Below are 27,382 nucleotides of genomic sequence, written 5' to 3'. Positions count from 1 at the left end.
GGGGCAGGGCGTCGTCGGAGATTCGGCCTCAACCTCAGAAGAGGAGCTGATCGAGGTCTTAAGCCACGGCCTAGGCGTGGAAGAAGGCCAGCCCGTCGGAATGGACCCCGACGCAGGTGACGACGATGACATCGTCGAGGATACCGACGGGGCCCCTGCTCGCCCGTCGGATTCCCCTCTGCCAGCGCCGCAAGACAACTCGGCGGCCATTTTGTTGGCCATACAGTCCTTATGCTCCGAGATAAGGACGAGGCTACCGTTACCGACGGAGGAACCTCTCCCGTCGGGGGATCCAGAACCGGGACCTTCTGGTGTTCCCCCTACCAAGAAAAGAAGGATCCATCCACCACCTCCTTTTCAACCGTCGCGCCCCTTCCAGCCCTCCTCCCCGTCCACCCGAGGGGATGATACGGGGACTGACACGGCAGCGACGGGTACGGACGACGAGGCATACGACGAGGATTTTCCGTCGTCGCCTCCCACCAGGGCTTCTCCGCCCGACGAGATCGGATCTTTCCACTCCATGATCTCCAGGGCTTCCGAGCTTTTCCAACTCTGCCCTGAGGAGAAGAAAAAGGAAGGCTTCCTTTATCAGCGGCGCGAGGCCAAGAGGAAGACCGTCCTCTCAGTGCCTCTGTTGGACGACATTTGGGATGAGGGACTTTCCCTCCTCAAGAACCCTTCCACGACGCCAGCTAGAAGAGACCGGTACGAGAAAAAGTACCGGGTCCCGGACACGGCCCCCCTGTGCCTCCGGGCGCAGCCTACCCCGGACTCCGTCGTCTCCGCGGCAGCCAGGAAGAAAGCGGGGGGGGGTGCGGCCTCCACATCGACTTCCCCGCCGGACGGCGAGGGAAAGAAATTGGATGCTATGGGACGTAGAGTCATCTCGTCGGCAGCGACGACGATTAAAGCGGCCAACGCCTTGGCTATCGTGGCCCGCTATGACAGGGAGCTCTGGTACAAGATAGCTCCCCTGCTGGATTTTCTGCCGGACGACAAGAGGGCGGAGGCCCTTGAGATCCTGCAGGAAGGTGAGGTGGCCTCTGACCACGCCATCACCGTGGCGACGGACATCGCCGACACCGGGTTCCGCCAGCTGGGCAACGGCGTTTGCCTTCGACGTCGTGGATGGCTCAAAGCTACGGATTTCCGGCAGGACGTCCAGACCAGAGTCCTGGACATGCCCTTCGACGGGAACAACCTGTTTGGGAAGACAGTGGACGATTCCCTTCAGGCCATCAAGGCGGATACTGAGACGGCCCGGGCCCTTGGAGTCCTGCAACGACGGACGCCCTTTCGGAGCGGCGGAGGCAAGGGCGCCTCCAAAGGTTCCGGCGGCGGTTTCGCTTCCTACCGTCAAGCGGCCCGCTCGTCGTCGCAAGAGGCCTACAGAGGACGAGGCAAGTCTAGCGGACCCCGCCGTCGTCGCCAAGGAGGTCAAGGCGGCAAGGCCGCGCCCAAGCAGGATTGAACCGGCCGTGGGGTCGGGCCCCCACCGAAGCACCCCGGTGGGAGGCCGGCTGGCGGGCTTCGTCAGCGTGTGGGAGTCCATCTCCACCGACCGTTGGGTGCTGGACGCCCTGGCCCGGGGCCACGCGCTCGAGTTTCAAAGAAGGTGCCCGCGCGTCCCCCCCGTGGCCAGGAAAGAACTTCACGTCCCTCAACTTCTCCTGGAGGTAAAGGCGATGCTCAGAAAGGGCGCCATCGAACTCGTCCCAAGGAGGCTTCGGGGCTCCGGAGTCTACTCGAGATACTTCCTCGTGAAGAAGAAGACGGGAGGATGGCGCCCCATCCTGGACCTGCGACGTCTGAACAAGTTCATCAAGGCGCAGAAGTTCCGGATGGTCACCCTCCAGCACGTCCTGGGTCAGCTGGAGGAAGGAGACTTCCTATCGTCGTTGGATTTGGAGGATGCCTACTTCCACATTCCCATCCTAAAGGGGCACCGCAAATTCCTCAGATTCGTGGTCCAAGGGCGTCATTACCAGTTCAAAGCCCTTCCCTTCGGACTACGGTCGGCACCCAGGGTATTCACCAAGTGCCTCGCACCGGTGGCGGCGCAGCTGCGCCGCGAGGGGATTCACGTCTACCCCTACCTGGACGACTGGCTCATCCGCGCCAAGACGAGGGAGCTCGCCGTGGTCCACACGGCAAGGACCGTCCAACTCCTCTCGGACCTGGGATTCTCCGTGAACTACGCCAAATCCCACCTGGTGCCCGCGCAAGTCGCACTGTTTCTGGGAGCCATGCTCGACACAGTGTCCCTTCTGGCCTCCCCGTCGGAGGAGAGGACCAGGACCATCTTGGGCAAGGTGCAACGGATGTTGGTGGCCGACGCGGCCAAAGTGAGGTCCATCAAGTCCCTCCTCGGGATGATGTCTTCCTGCATCTACCTCATTCCCATGTGCAGGCTCCGGATGCGCCCGTTGCAAGAATTCCTGGATGCGCGCTGGATCCAGACGACGGGCAGCTTCGAGGAAAGGATCAAGCTCGACGAGAGTTTCCGACGAGCGATACGGTGGTGGGGCACCCGCGCGCATTTGACGGCGGGCATGGACTTCCAGACCCCAGCCCACCAGGAGACCGTGACCACGGATGCCTCCCTGGAAGGGTGGGGAGCGCACACCGAAAATCTGCACGCAAGGGGACTCTGGCTCCCGACGGAGAAGTCCCTGCATATCAACGTCCTGGAGCTCCGTGCAGTGTTTTGGGCCCTCAGGTCCTTCCTTCCGTCCCTCAAGGGCAAGGTGGTGAGGATCTTCACCGACAACACCACCACCATGTTTTACATCAGGAAACAGGGCGGAACCAGGTCCCCAGCGCTGTCCAAGGAGGCGCAGGACCTGTGGCATTGGGCCGTTGCCCAAGGGATTTTTCTGGTGCCGTTTCATCTGGCAGGGATAAAAAACACCATCGCCGACTCACTCAGCAGGGAGCTGCGCTCGTGCCACGAGTGGGAACTACGGCAGGATCTGGTGGATCGCCTCTTCCGACGGTGGGGCACACCCCAGATCGACCTGTTCGCGACGGCGACGAACACCAAGTGCCGGAGGTTCGCCAGCAGGTTTCCCCAGACGAGGAGCATGGGCGATGCTTTCTCGTTCCCCTGGGAGGGCCTGTTCCTCTACGCGTTCCCTCCCTTGCCTCTGCTAATCCGGCTCGTCAACCAGCTCAAGAGGTCACGGTGCAGGATGATCCTCGTCGCACCTGCGTGGCCGAGGCAGATATGGTTCCCGGACCTTCTGGACTTGTCAGCGTCCCCGCCGATCAAGCTGCCGGCGGACGCGGATCTACTCTCCAGGGAAGGAGGCGCCATCCTCCACCACGACCCGAAGTCGCTGAACTTGCAGGCCTGGCTCCTGCAGCGCTAGAGTTTGGAGGATACGACATACCGGCCGATTGCAGAGAGGTTCTTGCAAAGGCCAGGGCGTCCTCGACTCTTAAATGCTACGGACACAAATGGAAGAGGTTCTCTGTCTGGTGCCACGCACAGAAGATTAACCCTCTACGGATTACGGCCCCCCAAGTACTGCCGTACCTGCTGACGCTGGCCAAAGCTGGTCTGGCACACGCGTCCATCAAGATTCATCTTGCTGCGATCTCCCGATACACCAGAACCACGGGGCGGACGTCCTTGTGGTCTCATCGTCTGGTGAAAGAGTTCATGAAGGGACTGTTCAGATCGTTCCCGCCGGTGAAGGCTCCGGCCCCGGCGTGGGAGCTCAACGTGGTGCTGACCAAGCTCATGGGACCTCCGTTCGAGCCTCTGCACTCGGCCCCGTTGAAGTTTCTATCGTGGAAAACAGCTTTTCTTGTGGCCATCACCTCCGCACGACGAGTGGGAGAGATCCAGGCCCTTTCCTGCAAGGCCCCGTACTTGACTTTCCACGACACGAGGGTAGTGCTCAGGACGCACCCCTCCTTCATGCCCAAGGTACCGTCGGACTTCCATCTCAACGAACCCTTGGTGTTACCTGTGTTCTTCCCGTCGCCTTCGTCGCCGGCTGAGAGGACTTTGCACTCGCTGGATGTGGCTAGAGCGCTAAAGTTCTACGTGGACCGCACGAAGGGTTTTCGGAAGACGTCACAACTCTTTGTGAACTTTGGACCTGTCAATCAGGGGAAGGCTCTCTCGAAGGCTTCCATTTCCAGATGGCTCTCCGGCTGTATCATGTACTGTCATCGGTTGGCAAACCGACCGCTGCCTGGCCGTCCGAGAGCCCATTCCACCAGAGCGATCGCAGCTACCACAGCGTTCCTTTCTGGTGTGCCCCTGCTGGACATATGCAGGGCTGCTACGTGGAGGTCGACGCACACCTTCACAAAGTTCTACTGCATCGATCGGGATTCCAGGGAGGAGTCCAGGGTCGGCCAAGCAGTGCTGCGCAACCTGTTCGCCTGAGGTGAGCCTGGTGAGGAGGTAAGATGCTTAATGTTGAGTTTGATGTAATGCTTAATGTTGAGCCTTTGCCACCTCCCGTGGTTGTGCATGTGTGTACTGCTATGTATTCTTTATTCATGAGCATGTGAATCCATGCCAGACCCCATGCTGGAGAAGGAACAAGTTACTTACCTGTAACTGTTGTTCTCCAGCATGGGTCTGGCATGGATTCACATGCGAACCCTCCCGCCTACCCCTCTGCGGCTCTTCACTTGGTCATACTGCCACTTCACGTGCTTCCAAATCTGAAGATGGCTGCCAGAGGCGGTGCTTAGGTAGAGGGCAGTCATTGGCTGTGGTCAGTATGACGCAGAGACCAGTGATTGGTCATTACTACGAAAGACAGATCAGAAACGAAACTGATACTGGTTTTTTCTTTACCGAGGATTCCCAGCCTGACGACGGGGAATATTCATGAGCATGTGAATCCATGCCAGACCCATGCTGGAGAACAACAGTTACAGGTAAGTAACTTGTTCCTTATCATCATTTACAGACCACCCACGTTAGTCTCAGACTTTAACAATGAAATCACACTACTGCTAAACAATCTTAAATCCCCTAACACAGGAACCATACTTCCTGGTGACTTAAACAAATTGCAAGGAAACCCTTAAGACCCAGGAGCCATACAGTTAGAAGAAGATCTACTGACCTGCTCTTACTCTATAATAAACAATGATCCCACTTCCATTTCAGGAAACCAACTTGACTGGATAATTAGTCATAATATTGAGACAACAGCTCCAGTAACTTACCCATGTATTTCGTCCGACCACCATAAAATCGAATTTACACTCACACCTAAGCAAAAAATTATTGAGAAACCATTAAACATCCCAAATAAAACCCAAGGAAGAAACCTCAAGAAAATGACCACTGCTATAATCACTCAAGGAATAGAGCACGTTATGAGCAATACTACTGACAGTGACTCTTGTGACAACATCATACAAGCCTATAACAACCACTTTCAGGAACTTTTAGACACACACACCCCTGAAAAAGACAAAGAAGTAAGGCCCAATGTAAATCACCAAAAATTGTTCAACGAAGAATCCATTGCACTCAAACAAGAAAAGAGAAAACTTGAAAGGAAATGGCTAAAAGATCCCACAGAAGCAAACAAAACCAATTGGAAGAACGCAGACACTGAATATAAACAAAAGCTGATTATACTAAAAAAAAAAAACACTATAACGAACAAATAGACACAACAACAAATTCTACAGGTAAACTTTTTCATATCTTGAAATCCATAGAGAAACCCAAAGCACTTTCGCTTCCATTTCAGCCCACTAAGACTGACTGTGAAAATGTACAGACAGCATTTCACAACAAAATTCTCAAAGCTAGAGAGGCCATAACTAAGTGTAAAACTAATAGATCACCCCAATTCAACCACATAAACCAAGAAACTCAAATGACACAAAAAACAAAATTCCAGTTCCCACAACTCACCAAGGACACTATGAGGAAAACTCTTTCCACCATAAACTGTACATCATGCATAGAAAACATACTTCCACCTAAACTGATTCTCGATAATCCAGAAATATTCACTCCATTCCTCACGCGCATGGTAAATGCCTCTTTTAGAGACTCAACTGTACCTACCACAATAAAGACAGTTACACCTCTGCCCAAAAAATCGGAATTAAACCAACAGGGCCCATCTAATCTACGTCCCATTACCAGATGTAATTTGTTGTTGAAGGTACTGGACAAAATTGCTACTGAACAACTACATGAATACGTAGACAATAACAATCTTCTTCACCCACAGCAGTCGGGTTTCAGAAAAGCGCATAGCACTGAATCCACTCTGTTGGATTTACAGACAGAAATGTTAGGACTTCTTGACAAAGGAAAACAGGGAATGCTTATTTTATTGGACCTCTCAGCGGCATTCGACCTGCTAGACCATCAAAAGCTCAGAGAGGCCCTAGACTGTGTTGGAAACTGCTCCCAAGGAGCTATCGACTGGATATCTAAACTAATATGGGGAAATCAAGCATCAACAACCAAACCAGTGGACTGTGGTGTCCCGCAAGGAGCTAGTTTCTCCCCATTGTTGTTTAACTTGTACCTCTGATGCCTCTGTACATTACTAACCCAACTTGGGATATTTTTCACAAACTTTGCTGAAGCACATACCTGGTGTTTGAACTCAGTGGTGACTACAACAAATACAGTAATACGTTAACATCCATCTACAACACCATTGAAGCCTGGATGAAGGAAAATTCGATGTGCCTCAATGGCACTAAAATGAGCTCATGATCTTTGGTTCACCTTTAGCCAGAAAAAGACTAAGTTCAGATTACTCAACTTTCAACATCAAGGATACACCAATCATGGTGGCGGAAAAGGTCAAAACATGAGGAATTTACATGCAAGCAACACTTGGGGCTGAATCCCAGTTAGCATACTTAAAAAGAAACTGTCAATACTAACAAAAACACCTAAAGAAAATTAAACCTTTTTTAAATAAACAAAACAGCACAACCATGGCCAGAGCCACTATCCTCTCAAGATTGGACTATTTTGTTTAAAAACATGTTTTATTGGTTTAGTTGAACTTAATCAACCTTTCAATAACATTACATAAGAAAAAGAACAATATACAAATTCTTATTTCAAATCAACACACAATCATTTTACAAATTTATAAGAAGGAAAAAAAGAGGAAAAAAATACAAAAGGATAAAAAGCAATAGGAACAGCACTTATTAATCTAACAAACTTATAACTGCACGTTCCATATTCATTTTAAAATAACATCATCATACAAAGTGTAAAATTAACATCACAAAGTTTGGACAAGCTTAAATCTGCACATTTACCGAGCCAAGACAAAAGAAAAAAACCCAAGTCACTAAACACTTGTTTTTACAACCAAATGATCACTATAATTGATGTTGCCAACTCTACTAAGCCCATTACTTAATAAGATAGTTGTGCAATGGTCATGTACTATATAACTATGCACTAAATTCTAGTTCCAAGTGTAGACTTGTCAAAAAATTCACAGTGGCCAATTTAATTGGTAGTTCCAGACAGCTCAAAATAATAGGCCAAATGTTTTTCCTCCAGATTTCCCAGTATTTACAATGCTTTACAAAGTGGATTTGTCTAAGAGACTTGGCGTCCCTCATAAGAAGCAAAAATGACACAGGTTATCACTCGCTGGAATTAGACGCCGTTTCAATAAAACTTCTTTTGTGAGCCGTAGGTTGAAGCGTAAGTGAATAATTCCAAGTCTATAAGCTGGAGTAGGCGCTCTCAGCAAATAAGGAGACAGACTGCGCAATTTTTTAGGAGGGAATCTGCTGATGTTGCCTCCTTGATATCCCAGACATGCATCACATGTGCTGATCCAATCAGCCCCATATAGCTTTTCTTTAGCTTTGTCAGGATTTGAGACTAGTAGGTCAACGGATATGTCAGCAAAACTCATAATTTGACATACCTTATTGACCCAAGAGGTCAGAAAACGGTCTTTAGTTCTGAACATACTTGCTTGCAATACGACATCATGAGTTGAAATTAAACATTTTCTGAATAAAGAACAGAGTCTCCAATTGTAGAGCGAGTGGAGCGAAACAAGACCAAGCTTGGACTATGGAAATGCACTCATGCTGGGAGCTAGCAAAAAATGCATAAATCAGTGGCAAGTGATCCAGAACAATGCGGTCAGAACCATCATCAGCAAAACTAGAAGGGACCACATTACAGGAGAAAGGAGAGACCTGCATTGGCTAGCCATAGAGGAAAGAATTACATTTAAATCACTGATGCTAGTTCGCTGCTCCACAAATGGAAATGGCCCAATATACCTCCAAAAGCAATTTAAGAAATACAAACCTACACGAAATCTTAGATCCAGGAACAAAGGGCTACTAGAAGCCAAATTATCAAAAAAAACAAAATGACTAGGCAGAGCATTCCCACCAAAGCCATTGCAAAATGGAACACATTACCTGAAACCCTAAGAACCGAAACAAATCTGCAACGTTTTAAAAAGAAATTGAAAACTTTCCTATTCAAATAGTCACTCACCAGCATGATCACCTCAAACTGACTAAAATATGCATTTATGTCGTCCCGTCACTACGTCTCTTGTCTCTATGGAAAGCGCTCTGATGCCTGCGGGCTGCAGTGCTATAGAAATATATATATTTTTTAAAAAGCAGGATTTACACATTTAAGACTCTGGGCCTCATTACGCGGTAGGAGGTAGCCATGGTGCTATTAGCACCATGGCTACCCCCTTACCGCATACCGGGTTCTCAGAATGGTTACTTACCGGGGGTCATTCCAACCTTGGAGGACCCGGTAAATCCCAATTCTGAGAACCATTCCCCATTCCCATTTGAGCCCCTATATGGCTCAATGGGAATGGGGAAGTAGCTAATAATGGTACCGCAATTTGCGGTACAGTTATTAGCTCTGGAGTCCCTTAGCGGGTCCCGTCCTTAACACCTGGTCAGACCAGGCGTTAAGGAAGGGACCCGCTAAGGGACCTCGGAATATGGAGGTAAGGGATTACCGGCACCGGCACCCTTACCGGTGCCAGTAATCCCTTACCTCCTACCGCGTAATGAGGCCCTCTGTGTTGACCATGGGGTTCTGAATGCTGGCATGAAGACAGATGCACATCCATGGCCATAAACGTATGAGTTGGTGGACCAGTTAAGTGCTTCCAAATTTCTCAGCACCTTTGACCTCTCCTCTAGCTATTGGCAGATTGCCTTAAGTAAACATGCCAAGGCGAAGACATAATTTTCAACCCAGGAGGCCTCTATCAACCCAGGAAAGATGAAGAAGGCTCTGGCCGCCGTTCTATTATTTCACCTTCATGTTTAGCTGTTTTACCATTCTGTGAAAGGGTTGGATAGAGTGTCTCATATCTTGACAATACTGTTGTCTTTAGCTCCACATGGGTGGAACATGTTTTCCGCCTTAAGAGAGTGCTGCAGAATCTCGAGCAAGCTGATCTATCTGTCAAGACATCAAAATGTCTGATTGTCAGTGTTCAGTGGTTTGCGTTGGACATGTGTTAGGAGGTGGGAAGACTCACCCTCCCCCAAGAAAAGTACAGACTGTACAAGACTGGTGCCCCCTGCTACTCAAGTAAGAACCCTTTTGTGCGCCACTGGATAGTCCAGAAACTTAGAGTAACTTAGACTGATTCTTGCCAAATGGCCCTTCAGGAATTAAAAGATACTCTTTGCCAGGCAGCCATTCTCAGGACCACTGATTACCAGAGACATTTTATTATACAGACAGAAGCCTCGGAAGCAGGCATAGGTGCAGTTTTACCTCGGCTGGATGAGAAGGGTAGGGATTATCCTGTATGTTTCATCAGTAATCCGCTTAAGGGCAGATGGTTGAGGTGGACCACTGCAAACAAAGAATGTTTTGGTTTTGCCTGGTCATTAAGAAGGTTTTGGTCCTACATGTTAGGGGCACTGCCTTGAAAATGCAAACTGACCATATTCCCCTCAAATGGCTGATGATCATGAATCAGGAGTCAGGCTGTCCATAAGCCTCCAAGGCTTTGACTTCACTATAGAGCATAGGCCAGGGACCAAACATTCCAATGCTGATGGTATATCCAGGGGTGGAATATAACCACCAGTCCTCAGTGTGAGCAGAGGGCAAGTGTTAGGAAAATGATTTTTTTTAGTAGCTTTCCAGTTCACTTTAAAGGTAGCCCAGCATATATGTTGACTATTTGGTGACCATGACCGCTTTTTGTGAGCAAAGTTTGTTTATGCATTTCTTTTTGGCTTAACACATTTCATTTTGGGGCGCAGGTCAATACGTAAGGCTATCGGTGCAAGAGAATCCCACCCCTACCCCTTTAAATCTGTTGTAGCACTTCTAGATCCCTTCAGGGGTGTATATCGTAATGGCTCGCTCGCGCCATCTATGTGATGTCATTGTAGGCTCTGGTGGAATGTTAGTGCTGGGTTGAAGTTTGGCAGTTGGTGATTGAGGTGACTGGAAGGGGTGTGGGGAGCGCGGTGTCTGGCCTCCTATCGTGTCATATTGTCTTCCCCTGGAAGTGCTGAACTAAGGACAATAAACTCGGAAGAGTTACTTACATGATTACGGTGTCACATCTTTAACTTATAACACTGGCGACGAGGATTTGAAACGGACGGTATGGGTACCATCACTGCTGTGGGGGGGTGCAGCTTGCCGGACACCGTCCCCCCTGGTGTTGTCCCCACACTCCGGAGTCGAGGAGCTTACAGTTCGGTTCTGCTCACCTGCACTGCCAGGAAGCCCTGTGCTTCATTTGTCAAGCCAGTGTACGGCTTGGTTCTGCCGGGTGCCCAAGAGGAGCTGCGATTCACCCAACAGGAGAGTGTACCAACCATGTTGTTAAGGGGTGGGGAGGCAATTCTGGATACCAGTTGGTCCTGATTGGCGGAGGAAGAAAAAAAAAATGGGCGTCAAGGGGCGTCACCCTTCAGGAGTGTCGAGGTCCGTATTGGGGCCGTGTTTTCGAGAGCGGCTCCATTTGTTTCCGGAAGTGGTTTGCTCCGGTGATTTATGGGACTTGCAGTGCCCAGGACAGTCACAGTCAGGGGTGCGCTCGACTACTGGTACTGTGAAGGGGTCTACAGTGCGCACTCTGAACGGATGCCATGGTCGGTGTGGTGCGTATGGGAACTGGGCAGCGCGCATTGAGGACACCAAAACGACCAAGGAGTGTTGCAGCGATGGAAGTGCTGGGAAATGGTCGGTGCACAGTTTGGTGAGCAGGACGGCGAGAACGTGCTGGTGCTTTGGAGGCGTTGTCCATGGTTGTTTGGATCGTGAGCTTTTGGTCCAAGGGCACCCCAAATGGGAAGGTGGGGAAGATCCTGGTTTCTGGAACAGTTTTGGGGACATACAAGGGAGGCGTGAGGATCCTGGTGGAGGGATTATCGGCATATGATTGCTCAAGTGACTTCTGGGAGGTAGGTGTTGTTTGGGCCCTAGTTATGTTTGTATGCTTGGACTGTATTTCTGTGTGCGCGTTTATGTTTGTGTGTGGCCCGTTGTTTAGGGGTTACGCATTTCGGGCCCGTGGTTCGGGGGTGTTAGCTGTGGCGGCTGTTGTCATGTGTCGTGTGTGCATGTTGTATATATGTGGTAGCCGCGGGTGTTTGGTCCTTTATAAAAAAAAAAAACTAAAAGAAACCGAAATGGCACACTGTATTTAACGTGCTAATTTCTTTTCAGGTGCGGGGTCAGTTAAGGTTTATCCCTGAACATTCATTGGGACAAATTTAGTTTTACTATGTTTTAGGGAGTTGCCGAGGGTCCAGTCGGCGCTTGTTGTCAAACAGGGGTAAGGTCGTTGGGACTTTGAACATGGGACTTGATATCTACAACGAACTTTCGTGGGATGTGTGCCATTGTGCGGGGCAACACTGGGAAAGGTGATGAATCTATCTGTTTATTTGATGACTATATCTGTTCTATTAATGAATATATCTGTTATATTAACGAATATATCTGTTCTATTGAGGTTACATGCTGCATGCAGGTCTGGGTGGTGTGGAGCAGAGTGTGTGGCAATGTAAGATGTATGTATTTTGCTTAACATTCCGGGATTGCTGAATGGGCGGTTTGACTGCTGTTGTGGTGCGCTATGTTGCATTGTGGAGAGGTGGCTCAGGTGTAGCTGCTCCAAGGTATTTTATTGGCTGGCGCAAGGATGTGCCGTGTCACATTTGGGGGTGGTGGCTCAGTTAGTAGCTGCTCCAAGGTATTTTCGTTGGCTTGTGCAGGGATGTGCCGTGTCACAATAAGGGGAGTGGCTCAGGTGGTGGCTACCCAAGGGCGTTTTTTGGTATTTTGGCATCTGTTGCCAGTTTAGTTATGGTTCCAATGGTGGTTGCCACTAAGGTTGTTTTTTGTTTTTGTTTGTTGTTTTTTTTATTTCTGCAACTGCTATTATGGGAGTCTTGCCATATGTTTTAGTGGAGTAGTGGAGTTGCAGTGGCTGAGAGATTTCCACAACGGTTTTTATGGCTTGGGGTGATTTGTGGTGTTGGATTTAGTGACATCATTTTTGATTTTTCTTAAAGGAGTTTATGGTAGTTGGTCTGCAACCTTAAGTGGTAAGGGAGGTTTACCATTGATATGATTTGCTTGGATTTCATTGGGCATATTGAGGGTTAATGGGGTTTTATGGTAGAGTGTGATGGGTTTTGGGTGTGCTTTTGGTATTAGGTTGTGGTTATGAATTGGTGTTACCCTCACCTGGCTCCCACAGGGGCGTTGGTCGGACCCGGACAGCTGCGGTCTCCACCCACGTGATGCATAGTGCAGCAATGACTGACTGGATCTGCCCTCCTAATCTTGTCTGTTTAACCCGTATCTCCTGCAAGTGGAGAGATGGATTTAGCCACTTGTGGATTCAAGTGATGGCACCCCCACAGTCCTCCCCAACTAATCACCTCCGAAATGCCCTCACAGCAATCTCACCTTATATTCTTGAAAGATGAGCTCTCCATCCTGCGTGGATTTGCAGGGGCGCGTCGATTCCAGTTACTTCACTGGTTTGAAGGCTCGGGAGAGTTCCGGAGAGTATTGACTCTGAGGTTCCTGGTGAGGACCAGTAAGTATTAAGTTCATAGAGTTCAATATGTCCGATGTTCACTCTTGTTTCCCCCTTCCTTTCTTGGCTTGCAGCTGGCTCGTGAAAAGATGCTCTTGTGGCAGCTGGTGGCGCTCAGGTAAGAGTCTGTATTACCCGGCGCCGTCCGGTAAATGCTGCACGAGGAAAACGTGTTGTTTTGTCTCTCTTTACAGATACGGCACGTGAAAATACGGAGAGTCACAAAAGGATGCCTCCGGTGGTAAATCAGGTAAGTCTATGGTGGTAAGAATTATATGTGTTGGTTCCCTCGGCTCACCTTGTGGTTTTCTTTTGTCTCCTAGGTGCCGAAGTTCGGTGAAGAAATGATGGAGGCAGCGCCGACCCGAAGGATGCTGTGAAGACTGGTGAGTATGGCGCGGCGCGGCGCTGCAGCTGGAGGTGCAGGGCATGCAGAAATGAATGTCTCTACAGGTCCGGAGACAAGATGGATCCAGAATCAGGTGTGGAATAGAAGTAAGTTTGTTTTCTAACCTTGTCCCTTTCTTTCCTCTTTGTTTTAGGAGCTCCGGATTCGAGGCGGGCGTGACAGAAGACTGGATGCAGGCTGCAGGCACGGTGAGTTTTACGCTGCTGGATGCAGAATAATGCGAAGCGTGTGTTGCTGGTCGGGCGTGGTTTAAATAGCCTCAAAAGTAGTCCCAGGTAAGAAGTCCCTAGAACCACACCCGAGTAAAAAATAGTCCCTGTAGAAAAATAGTCCCTTTCAGGCTTCATGTTGGATTGCAGTCATTTGCAGCATGGTCTGCCTGAGGTAAGTAATGATTATGAGCCTGGCGCCTTAGGCGCCAGGACTGATTCCTAATATGAGCCTGGTGCCTAAGGCGCCAGGACTGAACCCAGATAGCCCCTAGCCGGGGCTGCTGAGGTTTTACTAAATGTCTAGATGCCTACTCCCGGGGCTGATGGGCTTGGTCCGGATGCCTGGAGGTAGGCATCATGACAATTGGCTGGGTGCAATGGTTTGCAGCAGGGTTCCCAGTTTTTACGTGGTTGGAAGTGCTGGGTGTGCTCGTGGCGAACTGGTTAGTGCTTAGGCGTGGCAGGCCTAATGCCCTGGGGGGCAGACCAGGGCGGAAGGAGTAGGTGCTTGCCGGTTTAAGTTAGTTAGTTAAGTGCCCTCTTAGTGGGTTGTGGAGTGTCCAGGTGTGGCAGGCTTGGGGTCTTAAGGTGGAGCTTAGGACTGGTGGCTGTGCTTTGTTTTTTTGTTTTTTGGCCCTTGAAGGTCCATGTAGTAGGGGACAGATTGGGGGATACCTGGGTCCTTTCTCCATTTCGGTGTATCTTATCTTTATTTATTTTGGGGTTGGCATGGGCAAGGGGTTGTTCGAGGTATTAGTTGAGATTGGCATGGTGTGCTCCGTTAGCTGCTTGGTGTTAGGTAATTTTTCGTGATTCTTATCGTGGTTCAGTGGTGTTGGGAACGGTGTTGCAGTTATTATATTGTGATGCCGTTGCTCTGGTCGGTTGGGTGAGGTCCGTGGTTAGTTCAGTGAAGGTTGTCTTTTCTTCCTCTGTGCTTCAGGTCTATTGCTTAGTTAGCCACTTAGTGATAGTGCTGGAGTGCTAATGTTGCCATGGTGTGTGGTTCATTGCAGGTCAATGTTCCATGCATTTGTTGTGTTGCTGTGTGTAAGGCAGGAGGATGTGTCGTAATGGCGCGCTCGCGCCATCTATATGATGTCATCGTAGGCTCTGGTGGAATGTTAGTGCCGGGTTGAAGTTTGGCAGTTGGTGAATGGGGTGACTGGAAGGGGTGTGGGGAGCGCGGTGTCTGGCGTCTTATCGTGTCATATTGTCTTCCCCTGGAAGTGCTGAACTAAGGACAATAAACTCGGAAGAGTTACTTACATGATTACGGTGTCACATCTTTAATTTATAACACTGGCGACGAGGATGGGATCTTTAATTTATAACAGTGTACCACAGGGAAACCTTTTTCTCACAGTCCTTTTTGACTATGGGTATTTTTCTTATATTGAATGAAACCTAGGCTGGTGGCAGCAACATTTTTAGTTTTTATATTTTTTTTACCTTTTTTGGGTTGAATGAAGTTTTCAAAATGGCTGGCAATCTTATTAAAGCCCAGTCTTTGTACTTCACTTTCATTTTGTCATTCTTCCTCCCTGCTAGCGGTAGTATGTGACCATATATAGGCATCCTCTTCACAGGCTCAGGCCAGAGTCAGGGAAGGAGGCTTCTCTGTGCTTGGAACTGGTTCGTGCTGGGCATGGGGTTGTATAAAGGCCCAATACACATCCTGGACCTAGTGTAAGGTCAGGAATGTATTTGAACTAACAGCCCATGATTGGCCACCTGCCAAGATGCCAAGAGGCTTGAAGATAGCTTGTACCCTGACACGTGGACGGGATCCCCCTCGAGCCAGTATTATCAAAACGTGTCATAATCAATGTAGATACTGCCCTGTCAAGACGTGGGCTCCCGAGTGGACTAAATACCTCTGTCCCTAAGTACCAGCCATGGAAATCAAACAACTGGCTAACCAGTTATTAGGGCCACAAGTGGACTGGAAACACAGCATTGGATCCCCAGGCAGCTGAAAATGAAGAACAGTGTTAGGACATAACTCGTAGAACAACAGAGTATGAAGCCAACCTACCTAACTAGGCACCGGGGATGGAACAAAGGAAGGGAGGAGAAAAACCCAGGAGCAGGAAAAAAAACTCCATGTTCCAGCAAAGTAATCCAGGTCGAAAATACTAAGCCCAAAGTTCCTTTTGAAGACAAGAATTAGTTCAGGTCACCAGCACACAAGGAAGTCCAAAAGCAATCCAAGAGGAAAAATCCAGCGGTCAAAAACCAGAGGAAAAGAACACAAAAAGAAAACACAGGCAGCCAAAAAATCAAGGGATATCCAAAAAGCAATCCGGTAGACAATGCGAAGGTCAGGACCACAGAATCAAGATCAACAGACCAAAAACACCAAACGCCGCTCAAAGGAACAGCCTAGAAGCAAGGAATTACTGTTGTTTGGGCGACTTCCTGGTTACTTGGTCACGTGACATTTTGCTGGTCACGTGACCGGGAGAACGAGTTTGCCGGGCATCCAGGAGGCGCCGTGGCAACCTCCAATCACATCGCGGCATGCGCCTTGATTGTGCAACCCCAGGCGGGCTTCAGGCAATGTCACTGCGCCGGGGGGCCACACAGGCAAACCGGGATGGTCCACAGACCGCTGTGAGCATGGCGGCGAGGACCCAGGACGGGCCGGAGTCGGCGCCGAAGCGGGATTGTGGGAGGAGCCCTAATCCGGGGCCTTGAATGAGGTAAGCTTCTGACATGCCACCAAATAAAACAAATAGGGTACTGTTGTGATCCACCTGAGCTGACTGTAACCTGTGTGAGTCTGAGCATGGAGTGTTGGGTCTTTGAGAATGTTATGATGCAAGCCTCCTGGGGATTCCACCAGAGTCAGTTGGGATCTGGAGCTTGAGCACAGGGGGGCCGGTGGATGCTTCTTTCTAGCTATGAACTATACTTCTCCAGTTATGAACTTGTCTTAAATGTGATGACTTAGCTCCTAATGTACTTACCTGAGTCTGTGAACCTAAGTAAACCTATCCATGTCACTTTGGGCTCCTGAGTGATCTGTCTTAGCCAAAAGGCCCATCTCAACAGGTACACAGAACATGGGTGTTATGAGTGCAACACCCATGTCCGGTAGGGCGTTGCACTCCATAACAGAGGGCCCTATACATATAGGCAGGGAGGAGTATACAAAAATGCAAATTTGAAAAAAACAAAAAAGGTAAGCCAGGATTAGTATTAATCACATAGCGCCTCCAAGGGAGTGGGATAAGCAACTTAATTAAATAATAAATAATGAATGCACATTTTGAATTAGGGGTGCAAGGACAGCAGATGTTGTTTAAATTCTGATGCGCGAGGGCAGGAAACCAGACACATTTTGATTTGGGGTTAGAATGCCAAATATGAGTTAAAATGGAGGTGGGGAACCCAATTCGTTTTAGAGTTTTAGAATCGAATGGGAAGACAAGGGGCATGTTTAGATTGAAGTAGGTATGTTTTGAAATGCAGTGGCCAAGGGACAGGCAGCCAAGTATGTTTCAAATGTGTTGTAGGATAAAGATATGTTTTTGAAATGGGGTAGGAAGCCCAGTGTATCTGACAATTGAGTAAAACTATATATGTATGATAGTGTGGAAGGTTGCAGAATATGTTTTGCATTGGGGAAGACACAATAAATATTTAAGACGGAAGGAGCATGACAAACTTTGCAGTGGCGCAATTCTAATTTTTACGGTATTGGCACTAGGTCAAAAATAGCACTTCTGCAAAAATGCATTAAAATAATATATATTTGCATTGAAGCAATTTTTGCCCGAGAGCAAATACCATGCACAATTGCACTTGTACTCGTGCAAAGCATTTGTATTGAGGTCCAGGTATGTTTAAGATTGGGCAACAACACAAGGCATGTTTTGGTTTAACAAGGGTACCAAACGCTTTTCAGGTGAAGAGGGTGAATATCTAGTATATAACTTTGCATCGCTGTAGGCTGGGGCACGAAGTATAATCATTAATGGGGTACCCCCATTTTCCAAGAAATAAACATATTTCAACTTGCTGATTGTTTCTGTGACATTTTAAAGGCCTGCAGGTTGTTCTTGGTACCTTTTGTAGTTTCACAGAATGTCTCGGCGTCGGCGTCTTGCAGAAGTCTCTATGCCGGAGGGTGTAGTATTTCATATATATTGGTGCTAGCATTTGGCCTATCCTGTAGTTTCACAGAATGTCTCGGCGTCTTGTAGAAGTCTCTATGCCGGAGAGTGTAGTATTTCACATATATTGGTGCTAGCATTTGGCCTATACTGTAGTTTAACAGAATGTCTCGGCTTCTTGCAGAAGTCTCTGTGCCGGAGGGTGTAGAATTTCACATATATTGGTGCTAGCATTTGGCCTATCCTGTAGTTTCACAGAATGTCTCAGCGTCTTGTAGAAGTCTCTGTGCCGGAGGGTGTAGTATTTCACATATATTGGTGCTAGTATTTGGCCTATCCTGTAGATTCACAGGATGTCTCGGCGTCTTGCAGAAGTCTCTATGCCAGAGGATGTAATATTTCACATATATTGGTGCTAGCATTTGGCCAATCCTGTAGTTTCACAGAATGTCTCGGCATCTTGTAGAAGTCTCTATGCGGGAGGGTGTAGTATTTCACATATATTGGAGCTAGCATTTGGCCTATCCTGTAGGTTCACAGGATGTCTTGGCGTCTTGCAGAAGTCTCTATTCCGGAGGGTGTAGTATTTCACATATATTGGTGCTAGCATTTGGCCTATCCTGTATTTTCACAGAATGTCTCAGCATTTTACAGAAGTCTCTGTGCCGGAGGGTGTAGAATTTCACATATATTAGTGCTAGCATTTGGCCTATACTGTAGTTTCACAGAATGTCTCGGCTTCTTGCAGAAGTCTCTGTGCCGGAGGGTGTAGAATTTCACATATATTGGTGCTGGCATTTGGCCTATCCTGTAGTTTCACAGAATGTCTCGGCGTTTTGCAGAAGTCTCTATGCCGGATGGTGTAGAATTTCACATATATTGGTGCTAGCATTTGGCCTATCCTGTAGTTTCACAGAATGTCTCGGCGTCTGCAGAAGTCTCTATGCCGGAGGGTGTAGTATTTCACATATATTGGTGCTAGCATTTGACCTATCCTGTAGCTTTACATCTTGGTCCTCATTGTCTTCTCTTTTCTCCCACAGCTTCACAACAGCACGTTTCCTCCATTGCCTCCACTTTGAAAGATCTTGGGGATCCGAATGAGATTTGCCTCCATCACATCTGGAAGTTCTGCAAGAAGCAAAGTGAGTACATACCTCTCCACTCACACCCGCCATTTAAGTTCACTGCAGACAAAGAGTGGCATGCTGTACTCCAGTGCCATTTGATCTTTTCTACTAAGGTGCATATTTTAGGGTATTGATTTCCAGCAGTCAGGTCCATCCTTTATTTTATGAATAAAGAAGCTACATGTGTATAATAGGTGTGCGGTGTCCATGTGCAGCGTCTGAGATGCATGGTAGTACTCTTGGAAGGACGGCATGGCTGAATGATTTGATCCCAAGTAAATTATCACACAATGATTTATTTTATTTATTTATTGTGCATTTTTAAGGCGCTTATACATCAAGTAAATTGATTGCCTTCCAGTATATGGTCAGGGGACTCGATGCTTGCTGAGTGCCGAGGACCCCGGGACCTCTGCCCACACATTGATTTCAGACTCTATAAATGGCTCATTCTTCTCTATTTCTACCCCCATAATAAATACGTGGAAATGGAAAACTGTATAGCAACTCTTATGAAATGAATGAGCTGTACTTGGTGTCTCATGTGCCATCCTAGTGCTTTCCCCCTCTTCCTCTCTTTCTCTCTCTCTTCCTCTCTTTCTCTCTCTCTCTCTCTCTCTCTCTCTCTCTCTCTTTCTCTCTCTCTCTCTCTCTTTATTTCTCTCTCTCTTTGTCTCTGTGTCTTACTCTATGGCCCTCATTCTGAGATTGCCCAGTAAGCCGCTGGTAGTACCGGCGGCTTACTGGCAATCTCGGCTTACTGTTTCTGGCACCGAATATGGGATGGGAAGCACTGAAGCACTGGCACTGTTGTTAATGGTGCCGGGTGCTTCAGTGAATTATCTGCCGGTAGTTCACTGCCCCTTCCGGCAGACTCAGAGTATGCCGGTCTGGAAAAGGTGCTGGTACACATTGTTACGGCACCTTTTTCCAGACCGGCATACTCGTAATGAGGCCGAATATCTCTGTCTCTTTGTATTATTATTATTATTACTGTAATTATTATTATTGTTATTTTTACTCGGGTTTTATACTGCACTGTTATGTAGAATTTCCTCTGTGTGCATAATTTACCCCACTTGTGAGTCTGCCAGCACTTTTTGGATTTTTGATCAGTTCTCCTGAGTGAGTGGGACCCTTTTTCCACACTCACTCAGGCTTTTACTTTACCTTTGGGAACCTTTTTCAAGTTCAAGTTTGTTTATTTATACATATAACAAAACAAATGCTTTGTATAACAATTGACAATTCATCATCACATATAGACACAAGTATAAAAATGTACCAGCACATGACTCACAATTCATATATGTACAATACAGTTCATCACAGAATCACTCAATACAGCGTAAAATCAGTACTATCTGTTTATAAAAAGCAGTCATAAAATATATCAAATTTAGGTCATCACCACGCAGAAATTGGAGCCAAAGATCTTCTATTTCACTAGGATCATAGCAATTGTTACAGGACTTCATATGTTTATATCGGACAGCATGCAAACTATCACATAAAATGAATAAGTGATATAGTGTCTCTGTTATATTGTTTCCACATAGGCGGCACATACGCTTCGAGCAAGATAGACCCATTTGTGCTCCTTGAGTTTCAAGAGCAACTGTTTTATTAAATTTGAGTAGGAGATATAATCGAACAGTTTGCGGACTTGGATACGCATAAATATAGCCTGGTGTACATGTTCTGATAATGCGCTCTTGACAATAAAGACCGCTATGCGGTTTAGTGGCAAGGTTGGTTAGCTGTTGTTCATAACAAATTTCTTTCAATACTCTTTTCAGCTTTAATTTTATACTCAAAATGCCGAGATTGCTATGTGTGGCCACTAAACCAATCCAATTGGAATGTAGTTTTTTCAATTTGCCCATTATTCCAAATGAAGCAGGCCTGTCCAAACTCATTATAGCGGTGATATATGGTACAATTATGGTGTCAACATTCAGACGATTTAACTTTTCGAAGTTTAACACACAATGACTGATGAAGACATGACATTTCTAGTAAATCAAATTCTAGATAGATATACTCCAAACTTATAGCGGTTGGTAAACAAAATAATTTACGAAGTAGGCGTGCTTCAAACCGTTCCACCAACTTAATGGTATTGTGTCCCAAATGATTATTGCATACAGTAATAAGGCTCTAATTTTGGCTATATATATGGTCAATACTGCGGATACGGAGTAAACATAGTTTCTGCCAATGAAAATGCTCAAGGCGTTGGTAGCAATGGTGCAACGACTTTGAATAGATGTCCATTGGGCATTCCAATTCAGACGGTCATCCACGATAACACCCAGATACTTATAGGATCTTACTTGTTCCACCTTTTTGTTATTCAATTGCCACACATAGTTTTTTGGATTTCTTTCTTTACTGAATACCATCACTTTACTCTTATCTATGTTGATAAGTAAACCATTATCGGAGCAGTATTTATCAAGAGCGTCCAACATAAACTGAAGTCCGGCAGGAGTATAATCCAGCAGGATTAAATCGTCAGCATATGCCAACCAACCGACAATTACATCAGAGATTTTCACAGGGTTCACTTTGCTCAGGCTAAACGCCAATTGCATGTCTGCCAGGTATAAATTAAAAAGCACAGCAGCAACCATGCACCCCTGTTTTACTCCACTGGTTTTAGGCAGGGTTGCAGATAATTTGCCCTCAGCATTTAAACGTATCCGCACTGTTGTATTGGTGTGCAGCATCATAAGCATGCGGAGAAGACCCAATGGGATTCCCCAATTGTGCAACTTTTGCCACAAACGGTTTCTCTGCACCGCATCAAACGCCGCAGAAAAACAGATGTATGCACAGTACACATTGAGATTGCGTCTATACCAGGCATGCTCGACTGCAGTGGACAATAACAGCATGCCGTGCACTGTGCCTGATCCTTTTCGAAATCCAATCTGGCTTGGTGGTAATATATTTTTTTCTGTTATCCATGCATTAAGTTCCTGCAAGAGGACACGGGCAAAGATCTTGGATGACGTGTTGAGCATGGCTAACATACAGTAATTATTGGGAGAGTCCCAGGCACCCTTTTTATGAACCGTAAGGACATGGCTAGATAGCCAAGACTGGGGGATCAATCCGGATGCTCCAATCCGTGTGAACAGTAAATGAAGGGCAGTTGCCCAGAGTTCAGGCTGTTTTTTTATCAAGAGATTACACACGCCATCAGGCCCTGCAGCTCTCGAGTTTTTTAACTTTATGATCATCTCAGTTATATCTAGTATGGAAGCTTGGCAAACCCAATATTCTACTGGGATTTGCAGTTTGTTATCGTTGGTAACTGATTGACCCAGGGTACTGCTTAAATGACTACACCATTGTTCTTCTGTTATACAGTTGATAGTAATGGGGCCTGGGTGAGAATGTTGAAGTAGTTGCCATATACCGACGGTATTACTAGTGCTTGCTTTTTCAGCAATTTGTTTCCATAATTTAACACTGCACTTCAACTTATGGTGTGACAACCCTTTCCTGTAGTTTCTTTTAACAGTTTTAATTAGAGATGGGACAGTCAATGCGGATGTACAATGACCATGCTCAACTAATATCATATGTATATCTCTATGCATCTTTCTTTTGGCGTCACTGATGGCAGCGTCAAATCCCTTACGACGTTTGTTTGGAAGATTAGTGTATTCTACACTACCAATATATGACCGTCTTTGGGCAACTTTTTCACTTATTTTCAGCATCATTTCTGAAAAATTCGATAGCATAGCCTCCGCTTCATTCACACCACCAGAACCAGTTAGTATGAAATTTGGTAACAATTCTGACACAGCAACATCCGCCCGTGTAATATTGCGTTCATGCCATCTAATTCGATTCCCACCTTCATTTAGGGACAATTGGCCATTTCCGTCATATTCAACTGCAGTTTTTGTTTGTCGTGGCATCTTTAATAACCAACACAATGGCACATGATCACTTTCATATCGAGAGACCGTGCTCATGTCCAATATGTAGGGTATACCTTTCCGGTTTGATAGTGCATAGTCAATTGTGGAGGCTGACCGACCCTCAATTCTAGTAAAGGCCATGTTGTGATCGCCGGGTGTCAATCCGTTCAATTTCACTATCCAGTGTGCTGCTAACATGGAGTGCCACTTGGCCCCTTGCTTATTAGTTTTCACCATAGACGGCTCTATCGAGATAAATTCAGAGATACCTGCCGTGGTAAGAGGGAGATGACCAATTTTCCCATTAAAATCACCAACCAACCACACCGGGATTTCATAACTATATTTCCGAAGCAATGCATCAACAGTTTTGACGTTTGCTGCAGTCATAGCCATATTCGGAGGGTCATATACATTTATTAACAGAATGTTGAGGGATGCCAATGAGAGCATTGTGGCCAAGATGTGCTCAGTTGACTGATTAAGTTTCACTATCCGCCATGGAGGGTACACGGTTACAAGGAGGCCTCCTTTTGGGGGTCCCTTAATACCTTAAGTGGCGATCTGATGGACTGTACTCTGACCATCAATTTGTATTTCAGCCAGTAACCATGTTTCCTGCAATGCCACCACACTAAATATACTCATTTTACTCATCAGGCCATCGTTGTCAAACAGGTGGGTATGCCCTCTTGTATTCCAAGATAAGAGCATATCCACCATGTCGCATCACTGAGGCTCGGCGAGGAAGTGAGTTTTAAATGCCATAGGCAACCACTGCCAATAACCGTCAGGAGGAGTATTGGGAAGATCTGCGCTATCCTTAACAACGGTTTCTCGTAACATATCGGAATTATGCAAGTCCATTCTTAGAGGTAGATTACAAGGAGGACTATTCGATACATTGGCAGGTATTATGATTTCATTCTTATTCAAGGGAATTTCAACCCTTGAGATATTGTAGCCCAATCGCAGAAAGTCAGCCTCAAAGCCCATTACATAATTCAAGGATGCATCTGCTGAGAAAGAGACGTTTGTTATAAATTGATTCTTCTGTACCGCTTGATCTACTATTCGTATGTCATTAGAAGTAATGACTCTCAGCGGTACAATAGACTTGAATATTCATAACACTGCTGACCTATTTAGTGGTGTCATAGCAGAGTCTTGGTATAATTGCACGAATTGAAGAGCAGGAATCTTCGTATTATTTGCAGAAGTATCAATTACTTTAGGATCGATGCCTGCATGTATATCAGTATTAGATGCATGAGTACTCTGTGGATTAGCCCATACTACAGGTAAAGTAGATTGTTTATCAGAATTCTTTGATTTTGTAGCTTTAGTCTTTGGCAATTTTGGTTTTGATATTGTACTCTGCTGAGGTTTACTGGGTTTCAGACTTACATTGTTGATTGGGCTACTTTCAACTATGATAACTTCCACCTCTTCAGCAAGGGATACTGAAACTAGTGGTACAGTATTTACCGCTACCACGTTGTCAACCTGAGCTACCTCAGAGGAGCATTCCTCGACCCTACATACAACTTTTTGGGCGGACGATACTTTCCTAACTCTATGTTGTCCGTGAGGGTGTCTGCAACCATACATAAAAGCATGGTGTACAGGAGCCAATCGCGGAACATTAGTTCTAGTTTTCTTCAGTCTTTTTTCCTTTGGTATAATATCTGTGGAAGAGGAGGCTTTGCGAGGGGATGGCCGAGACATCACCCTATTACTAGTATGACAACAACCACGCATATTCTTGTGAATTATCAGAGATTGAATGTTGATCTTCTTTTATAGTGTTTCACACTTACTAATTAATAGTGTCAACAGATTTTCAAGCGCATAAAACATATCATCAGAATTCATACTTGTATCTGTGGGATTCTCACTCAAATTAGGCAATTCCTTGGAAACGGGGAAATGAAAAACACTCTGTGTCTTAGTATCGGTAGGATGAGAAGGGTAAAAGGAGAAGATAGGAGGGGGACATTCATCCATTACTGGTGGTACGATAGGTGTAGGGGGGTCCCTAGTGGTGACTACACTTTGTTGGTCACAGAGTTTACTGGGAGGAGTGAAATACATGGGTGTATTAACAGCCTCCAGGAGAGATTGCTCAGGGTCAAGGCCCATGTATTCCACCTCAAGATCATACAGTGAGGACTCAGGAAGATCAATAGATGGACATACGCAGTGACTGAGACTGGTAGTGCGTGAACTAAGGCTATATGGCCATTATTGTGCACTAGCTCATCGTCGTTGTTAATTCCACTTTCAGGTGAAAAGATAGGAGCAGTGGGGTTAAGTCTTCCTATTGCTTTGTTGTCAGGTTCACCACATGGGAAGTGTTCAATTGCCGTATCTACTGTATGGGTCACATTATTATTAGGAAGTGGTGCAACATAAGTGTGAGCGCCTAACACATCACTTAACAATTTGGAGCTTACACATCCCAGATTTGTTGTAAGATCATTCACTAGATCAACTTTAACAGACTCTAGTGCAGAGTTAGACGCCACACTTAGTGATGTTTTACTATAGTATTCTGTTATTTGCTTACACTTAGGTAACCGTATTTTCGGGTTAGAAATAACCTTTGGGATACATATCCGTCTGTTCCGAAGATTTTTGTGTATTGCGAGTTCACTCGCTTACTCTCCATTATTACTGATTGCTAGTTTACTAGCCATAGCCATAGTTTTATGTGTGGGTCAAGACTATCTTAGATAGATGTGGATGTTAAGAATACAATCATAATACAGACTAGGCTTAGAATAATAAAGGGTGGTAATAAGCGAGCAACTCTCTTAAAAAAAAAAAAATCCTCTACGTGTAACCTCAATGGGGGCACAGATAGGTAAGCTTCTTGCTCCAGGACCAGCAAAACGCCTATATGCTGAGAACTCTGTTTGTACCAAACAGCTTAAACAACTTAAACACCTATGTTAACTATATGTGATTATATGTGATTATATGTGATCGTAAAAGACGATTCATTAAAATTTTAAGACATTTAGTAAAACTATATGCTACATGAACTTAGTGGTACTTAGTAGTATCGCGCACAACCAAAACCACAACCACTAACTTTCTATTTCAAGAATAAGTGCATACACATTACGTTGGGCTGCTTAGTGCGCGCATTGCATAATTAGGCCACGATTAAGCCTCGAATCGAAGTCAAAGTCAAAAATAAAAACAAGCCACTACCTTAACATAGTTAAAAGGCTCATAGTAAAAAAGCTCGTAATAGAAAGAAGCTCGTATTCACAGTGAAATAATATGCTGTAGATGGGATGTAGCTACGAAGCAACGAACAGCAACAGAAGCGCCGAGCAGCAAATCCTTATGTCAAACTGTAAATCTTTCGGCTCGGTTCGGCTCAGCACGCTCAATGGCTCAATGGCTCATTAAGTTAATTTAATAAAAAATGAATAATTATGAATTAATAATAAGGTAGTATAGCGCCGAACGCTGAACGCGCCACACGATCAGCGATCAGCACTTACTAAATGCACTTCCTTGAATGCGCACGTCCGGTGTATATATCGGTGCTGCAGGGAAGGCAAAGGAGGGTCCAGTAGCATTAAAGGGCCTGCAAGAACAAGAAGAATAACACATGTTAGGACCCACTAGTGTTAGGACCCACAGCGTGACTCTCCACCAATGTCCCTCTAGTCCACGGTTCCTTTACTTGTAGCAAATCCGTACCAGGCAAAAGCAGGCAAACACGGCTCCAAGCGATCAGCACTTACTAAATGCTCTTCCTTGAATGCGCACGCATGAATGCGCACGTCCGGTGTATATATCGGTGCTGCTGGGAAGGCAAAGGAGGGGCCAGTAGCATTAAAGGGCCAGGCAAAAGCAGGCAAACACGGCTCCAGTCGCGGCTCCAGGCGATCAGCACTTACTAAATGCACTTCCTTTAATGCTTTTGGCTGTATCTTTTTGGAGTCATGCTTTCCTCCAACTTGTATGGCATCTGCAAATTATTATTGCAGCACACAGCACTTTATTTGCAGAGTTGCTGGGAGCTCTTTTGAGTTGCCCCTTTTTTATTTTTCTGTGATAACATACTGTTACCAGGGCAGGGGGATACCTTCTATCCTACCTAACTTACATTTTGTGGAATCAGCATACCTCACCCTATGTGGAGTGCTTAGGGGACACATTATTTCCCTTTTTCCACTTTTGTAACTTTCTAGTGACAGTGACAAGTTATCTGAGTGGCTGGTAGCAGTGGATGGATTTCTACTGATTTTAGTGAAACTTACATCGCAGGCTGCATTTGCACCTGCAGTAAGGGACACATGGTCACCAAAATGGTACCTGCCTTCTTTTTTCGCCAAATCTTGATGACTTGTCCTTTCTTGATAATACTCTATCACGGTTTATGGAGAAAAAAAAACCATGTTGTATATGTATCATTAACTAATCAGTCATACACACAAAACAGGCTGCCCCTAGCAGAAGAACACCCTGTCCCTGTC

At 46.3% G+C, this 27,382-nt stretch overlaps 1 protein-coding gene across 2 annotated transcripts in view; it reads left to right on the top strand.

The window, feature by feature from the left end:
- LOC138513666 (protein mono-ADP-ribosyltransferase PARP12-like) overlaps positions 1-27,382 on the top strand; it is a 461,743-nt gene that overhangs the window by 195,009 nt on the left and 239,352 nt on the right. For both annotated transcript variants that reach the window (XM_069628724.1, XM_069628725.1), the window contains exon 5: positions 18,856-18,957. In XM_069628724.1, coding sequence (XP_069484825.1) covers positions 18,856-18,957 — 102 coding nt within the window. The remainder of the gene's footprint in view (positions 1-18,855; positions 18,958-27,382) is intronic.

Source organism: Ambystoma mexicanum, chromosome 12, assembly GCF_040938575.1.
Source record: "Ambystoma mexicanum isolate Mex_15411 chromosome 12, UKY_AmexF1_1, whole genome shotgun sequence".
In the NCBI taxonomy this organism is placed as follows: Eukaryota; Metazoa; Chordata; class Amphibia; order Caudata; family Ambystomatidae; genus Ambystoma; species Ambystoma mexicanum.
This window is presented reverse-complemented; position numbering and strand designations above follow the sequence as displayed.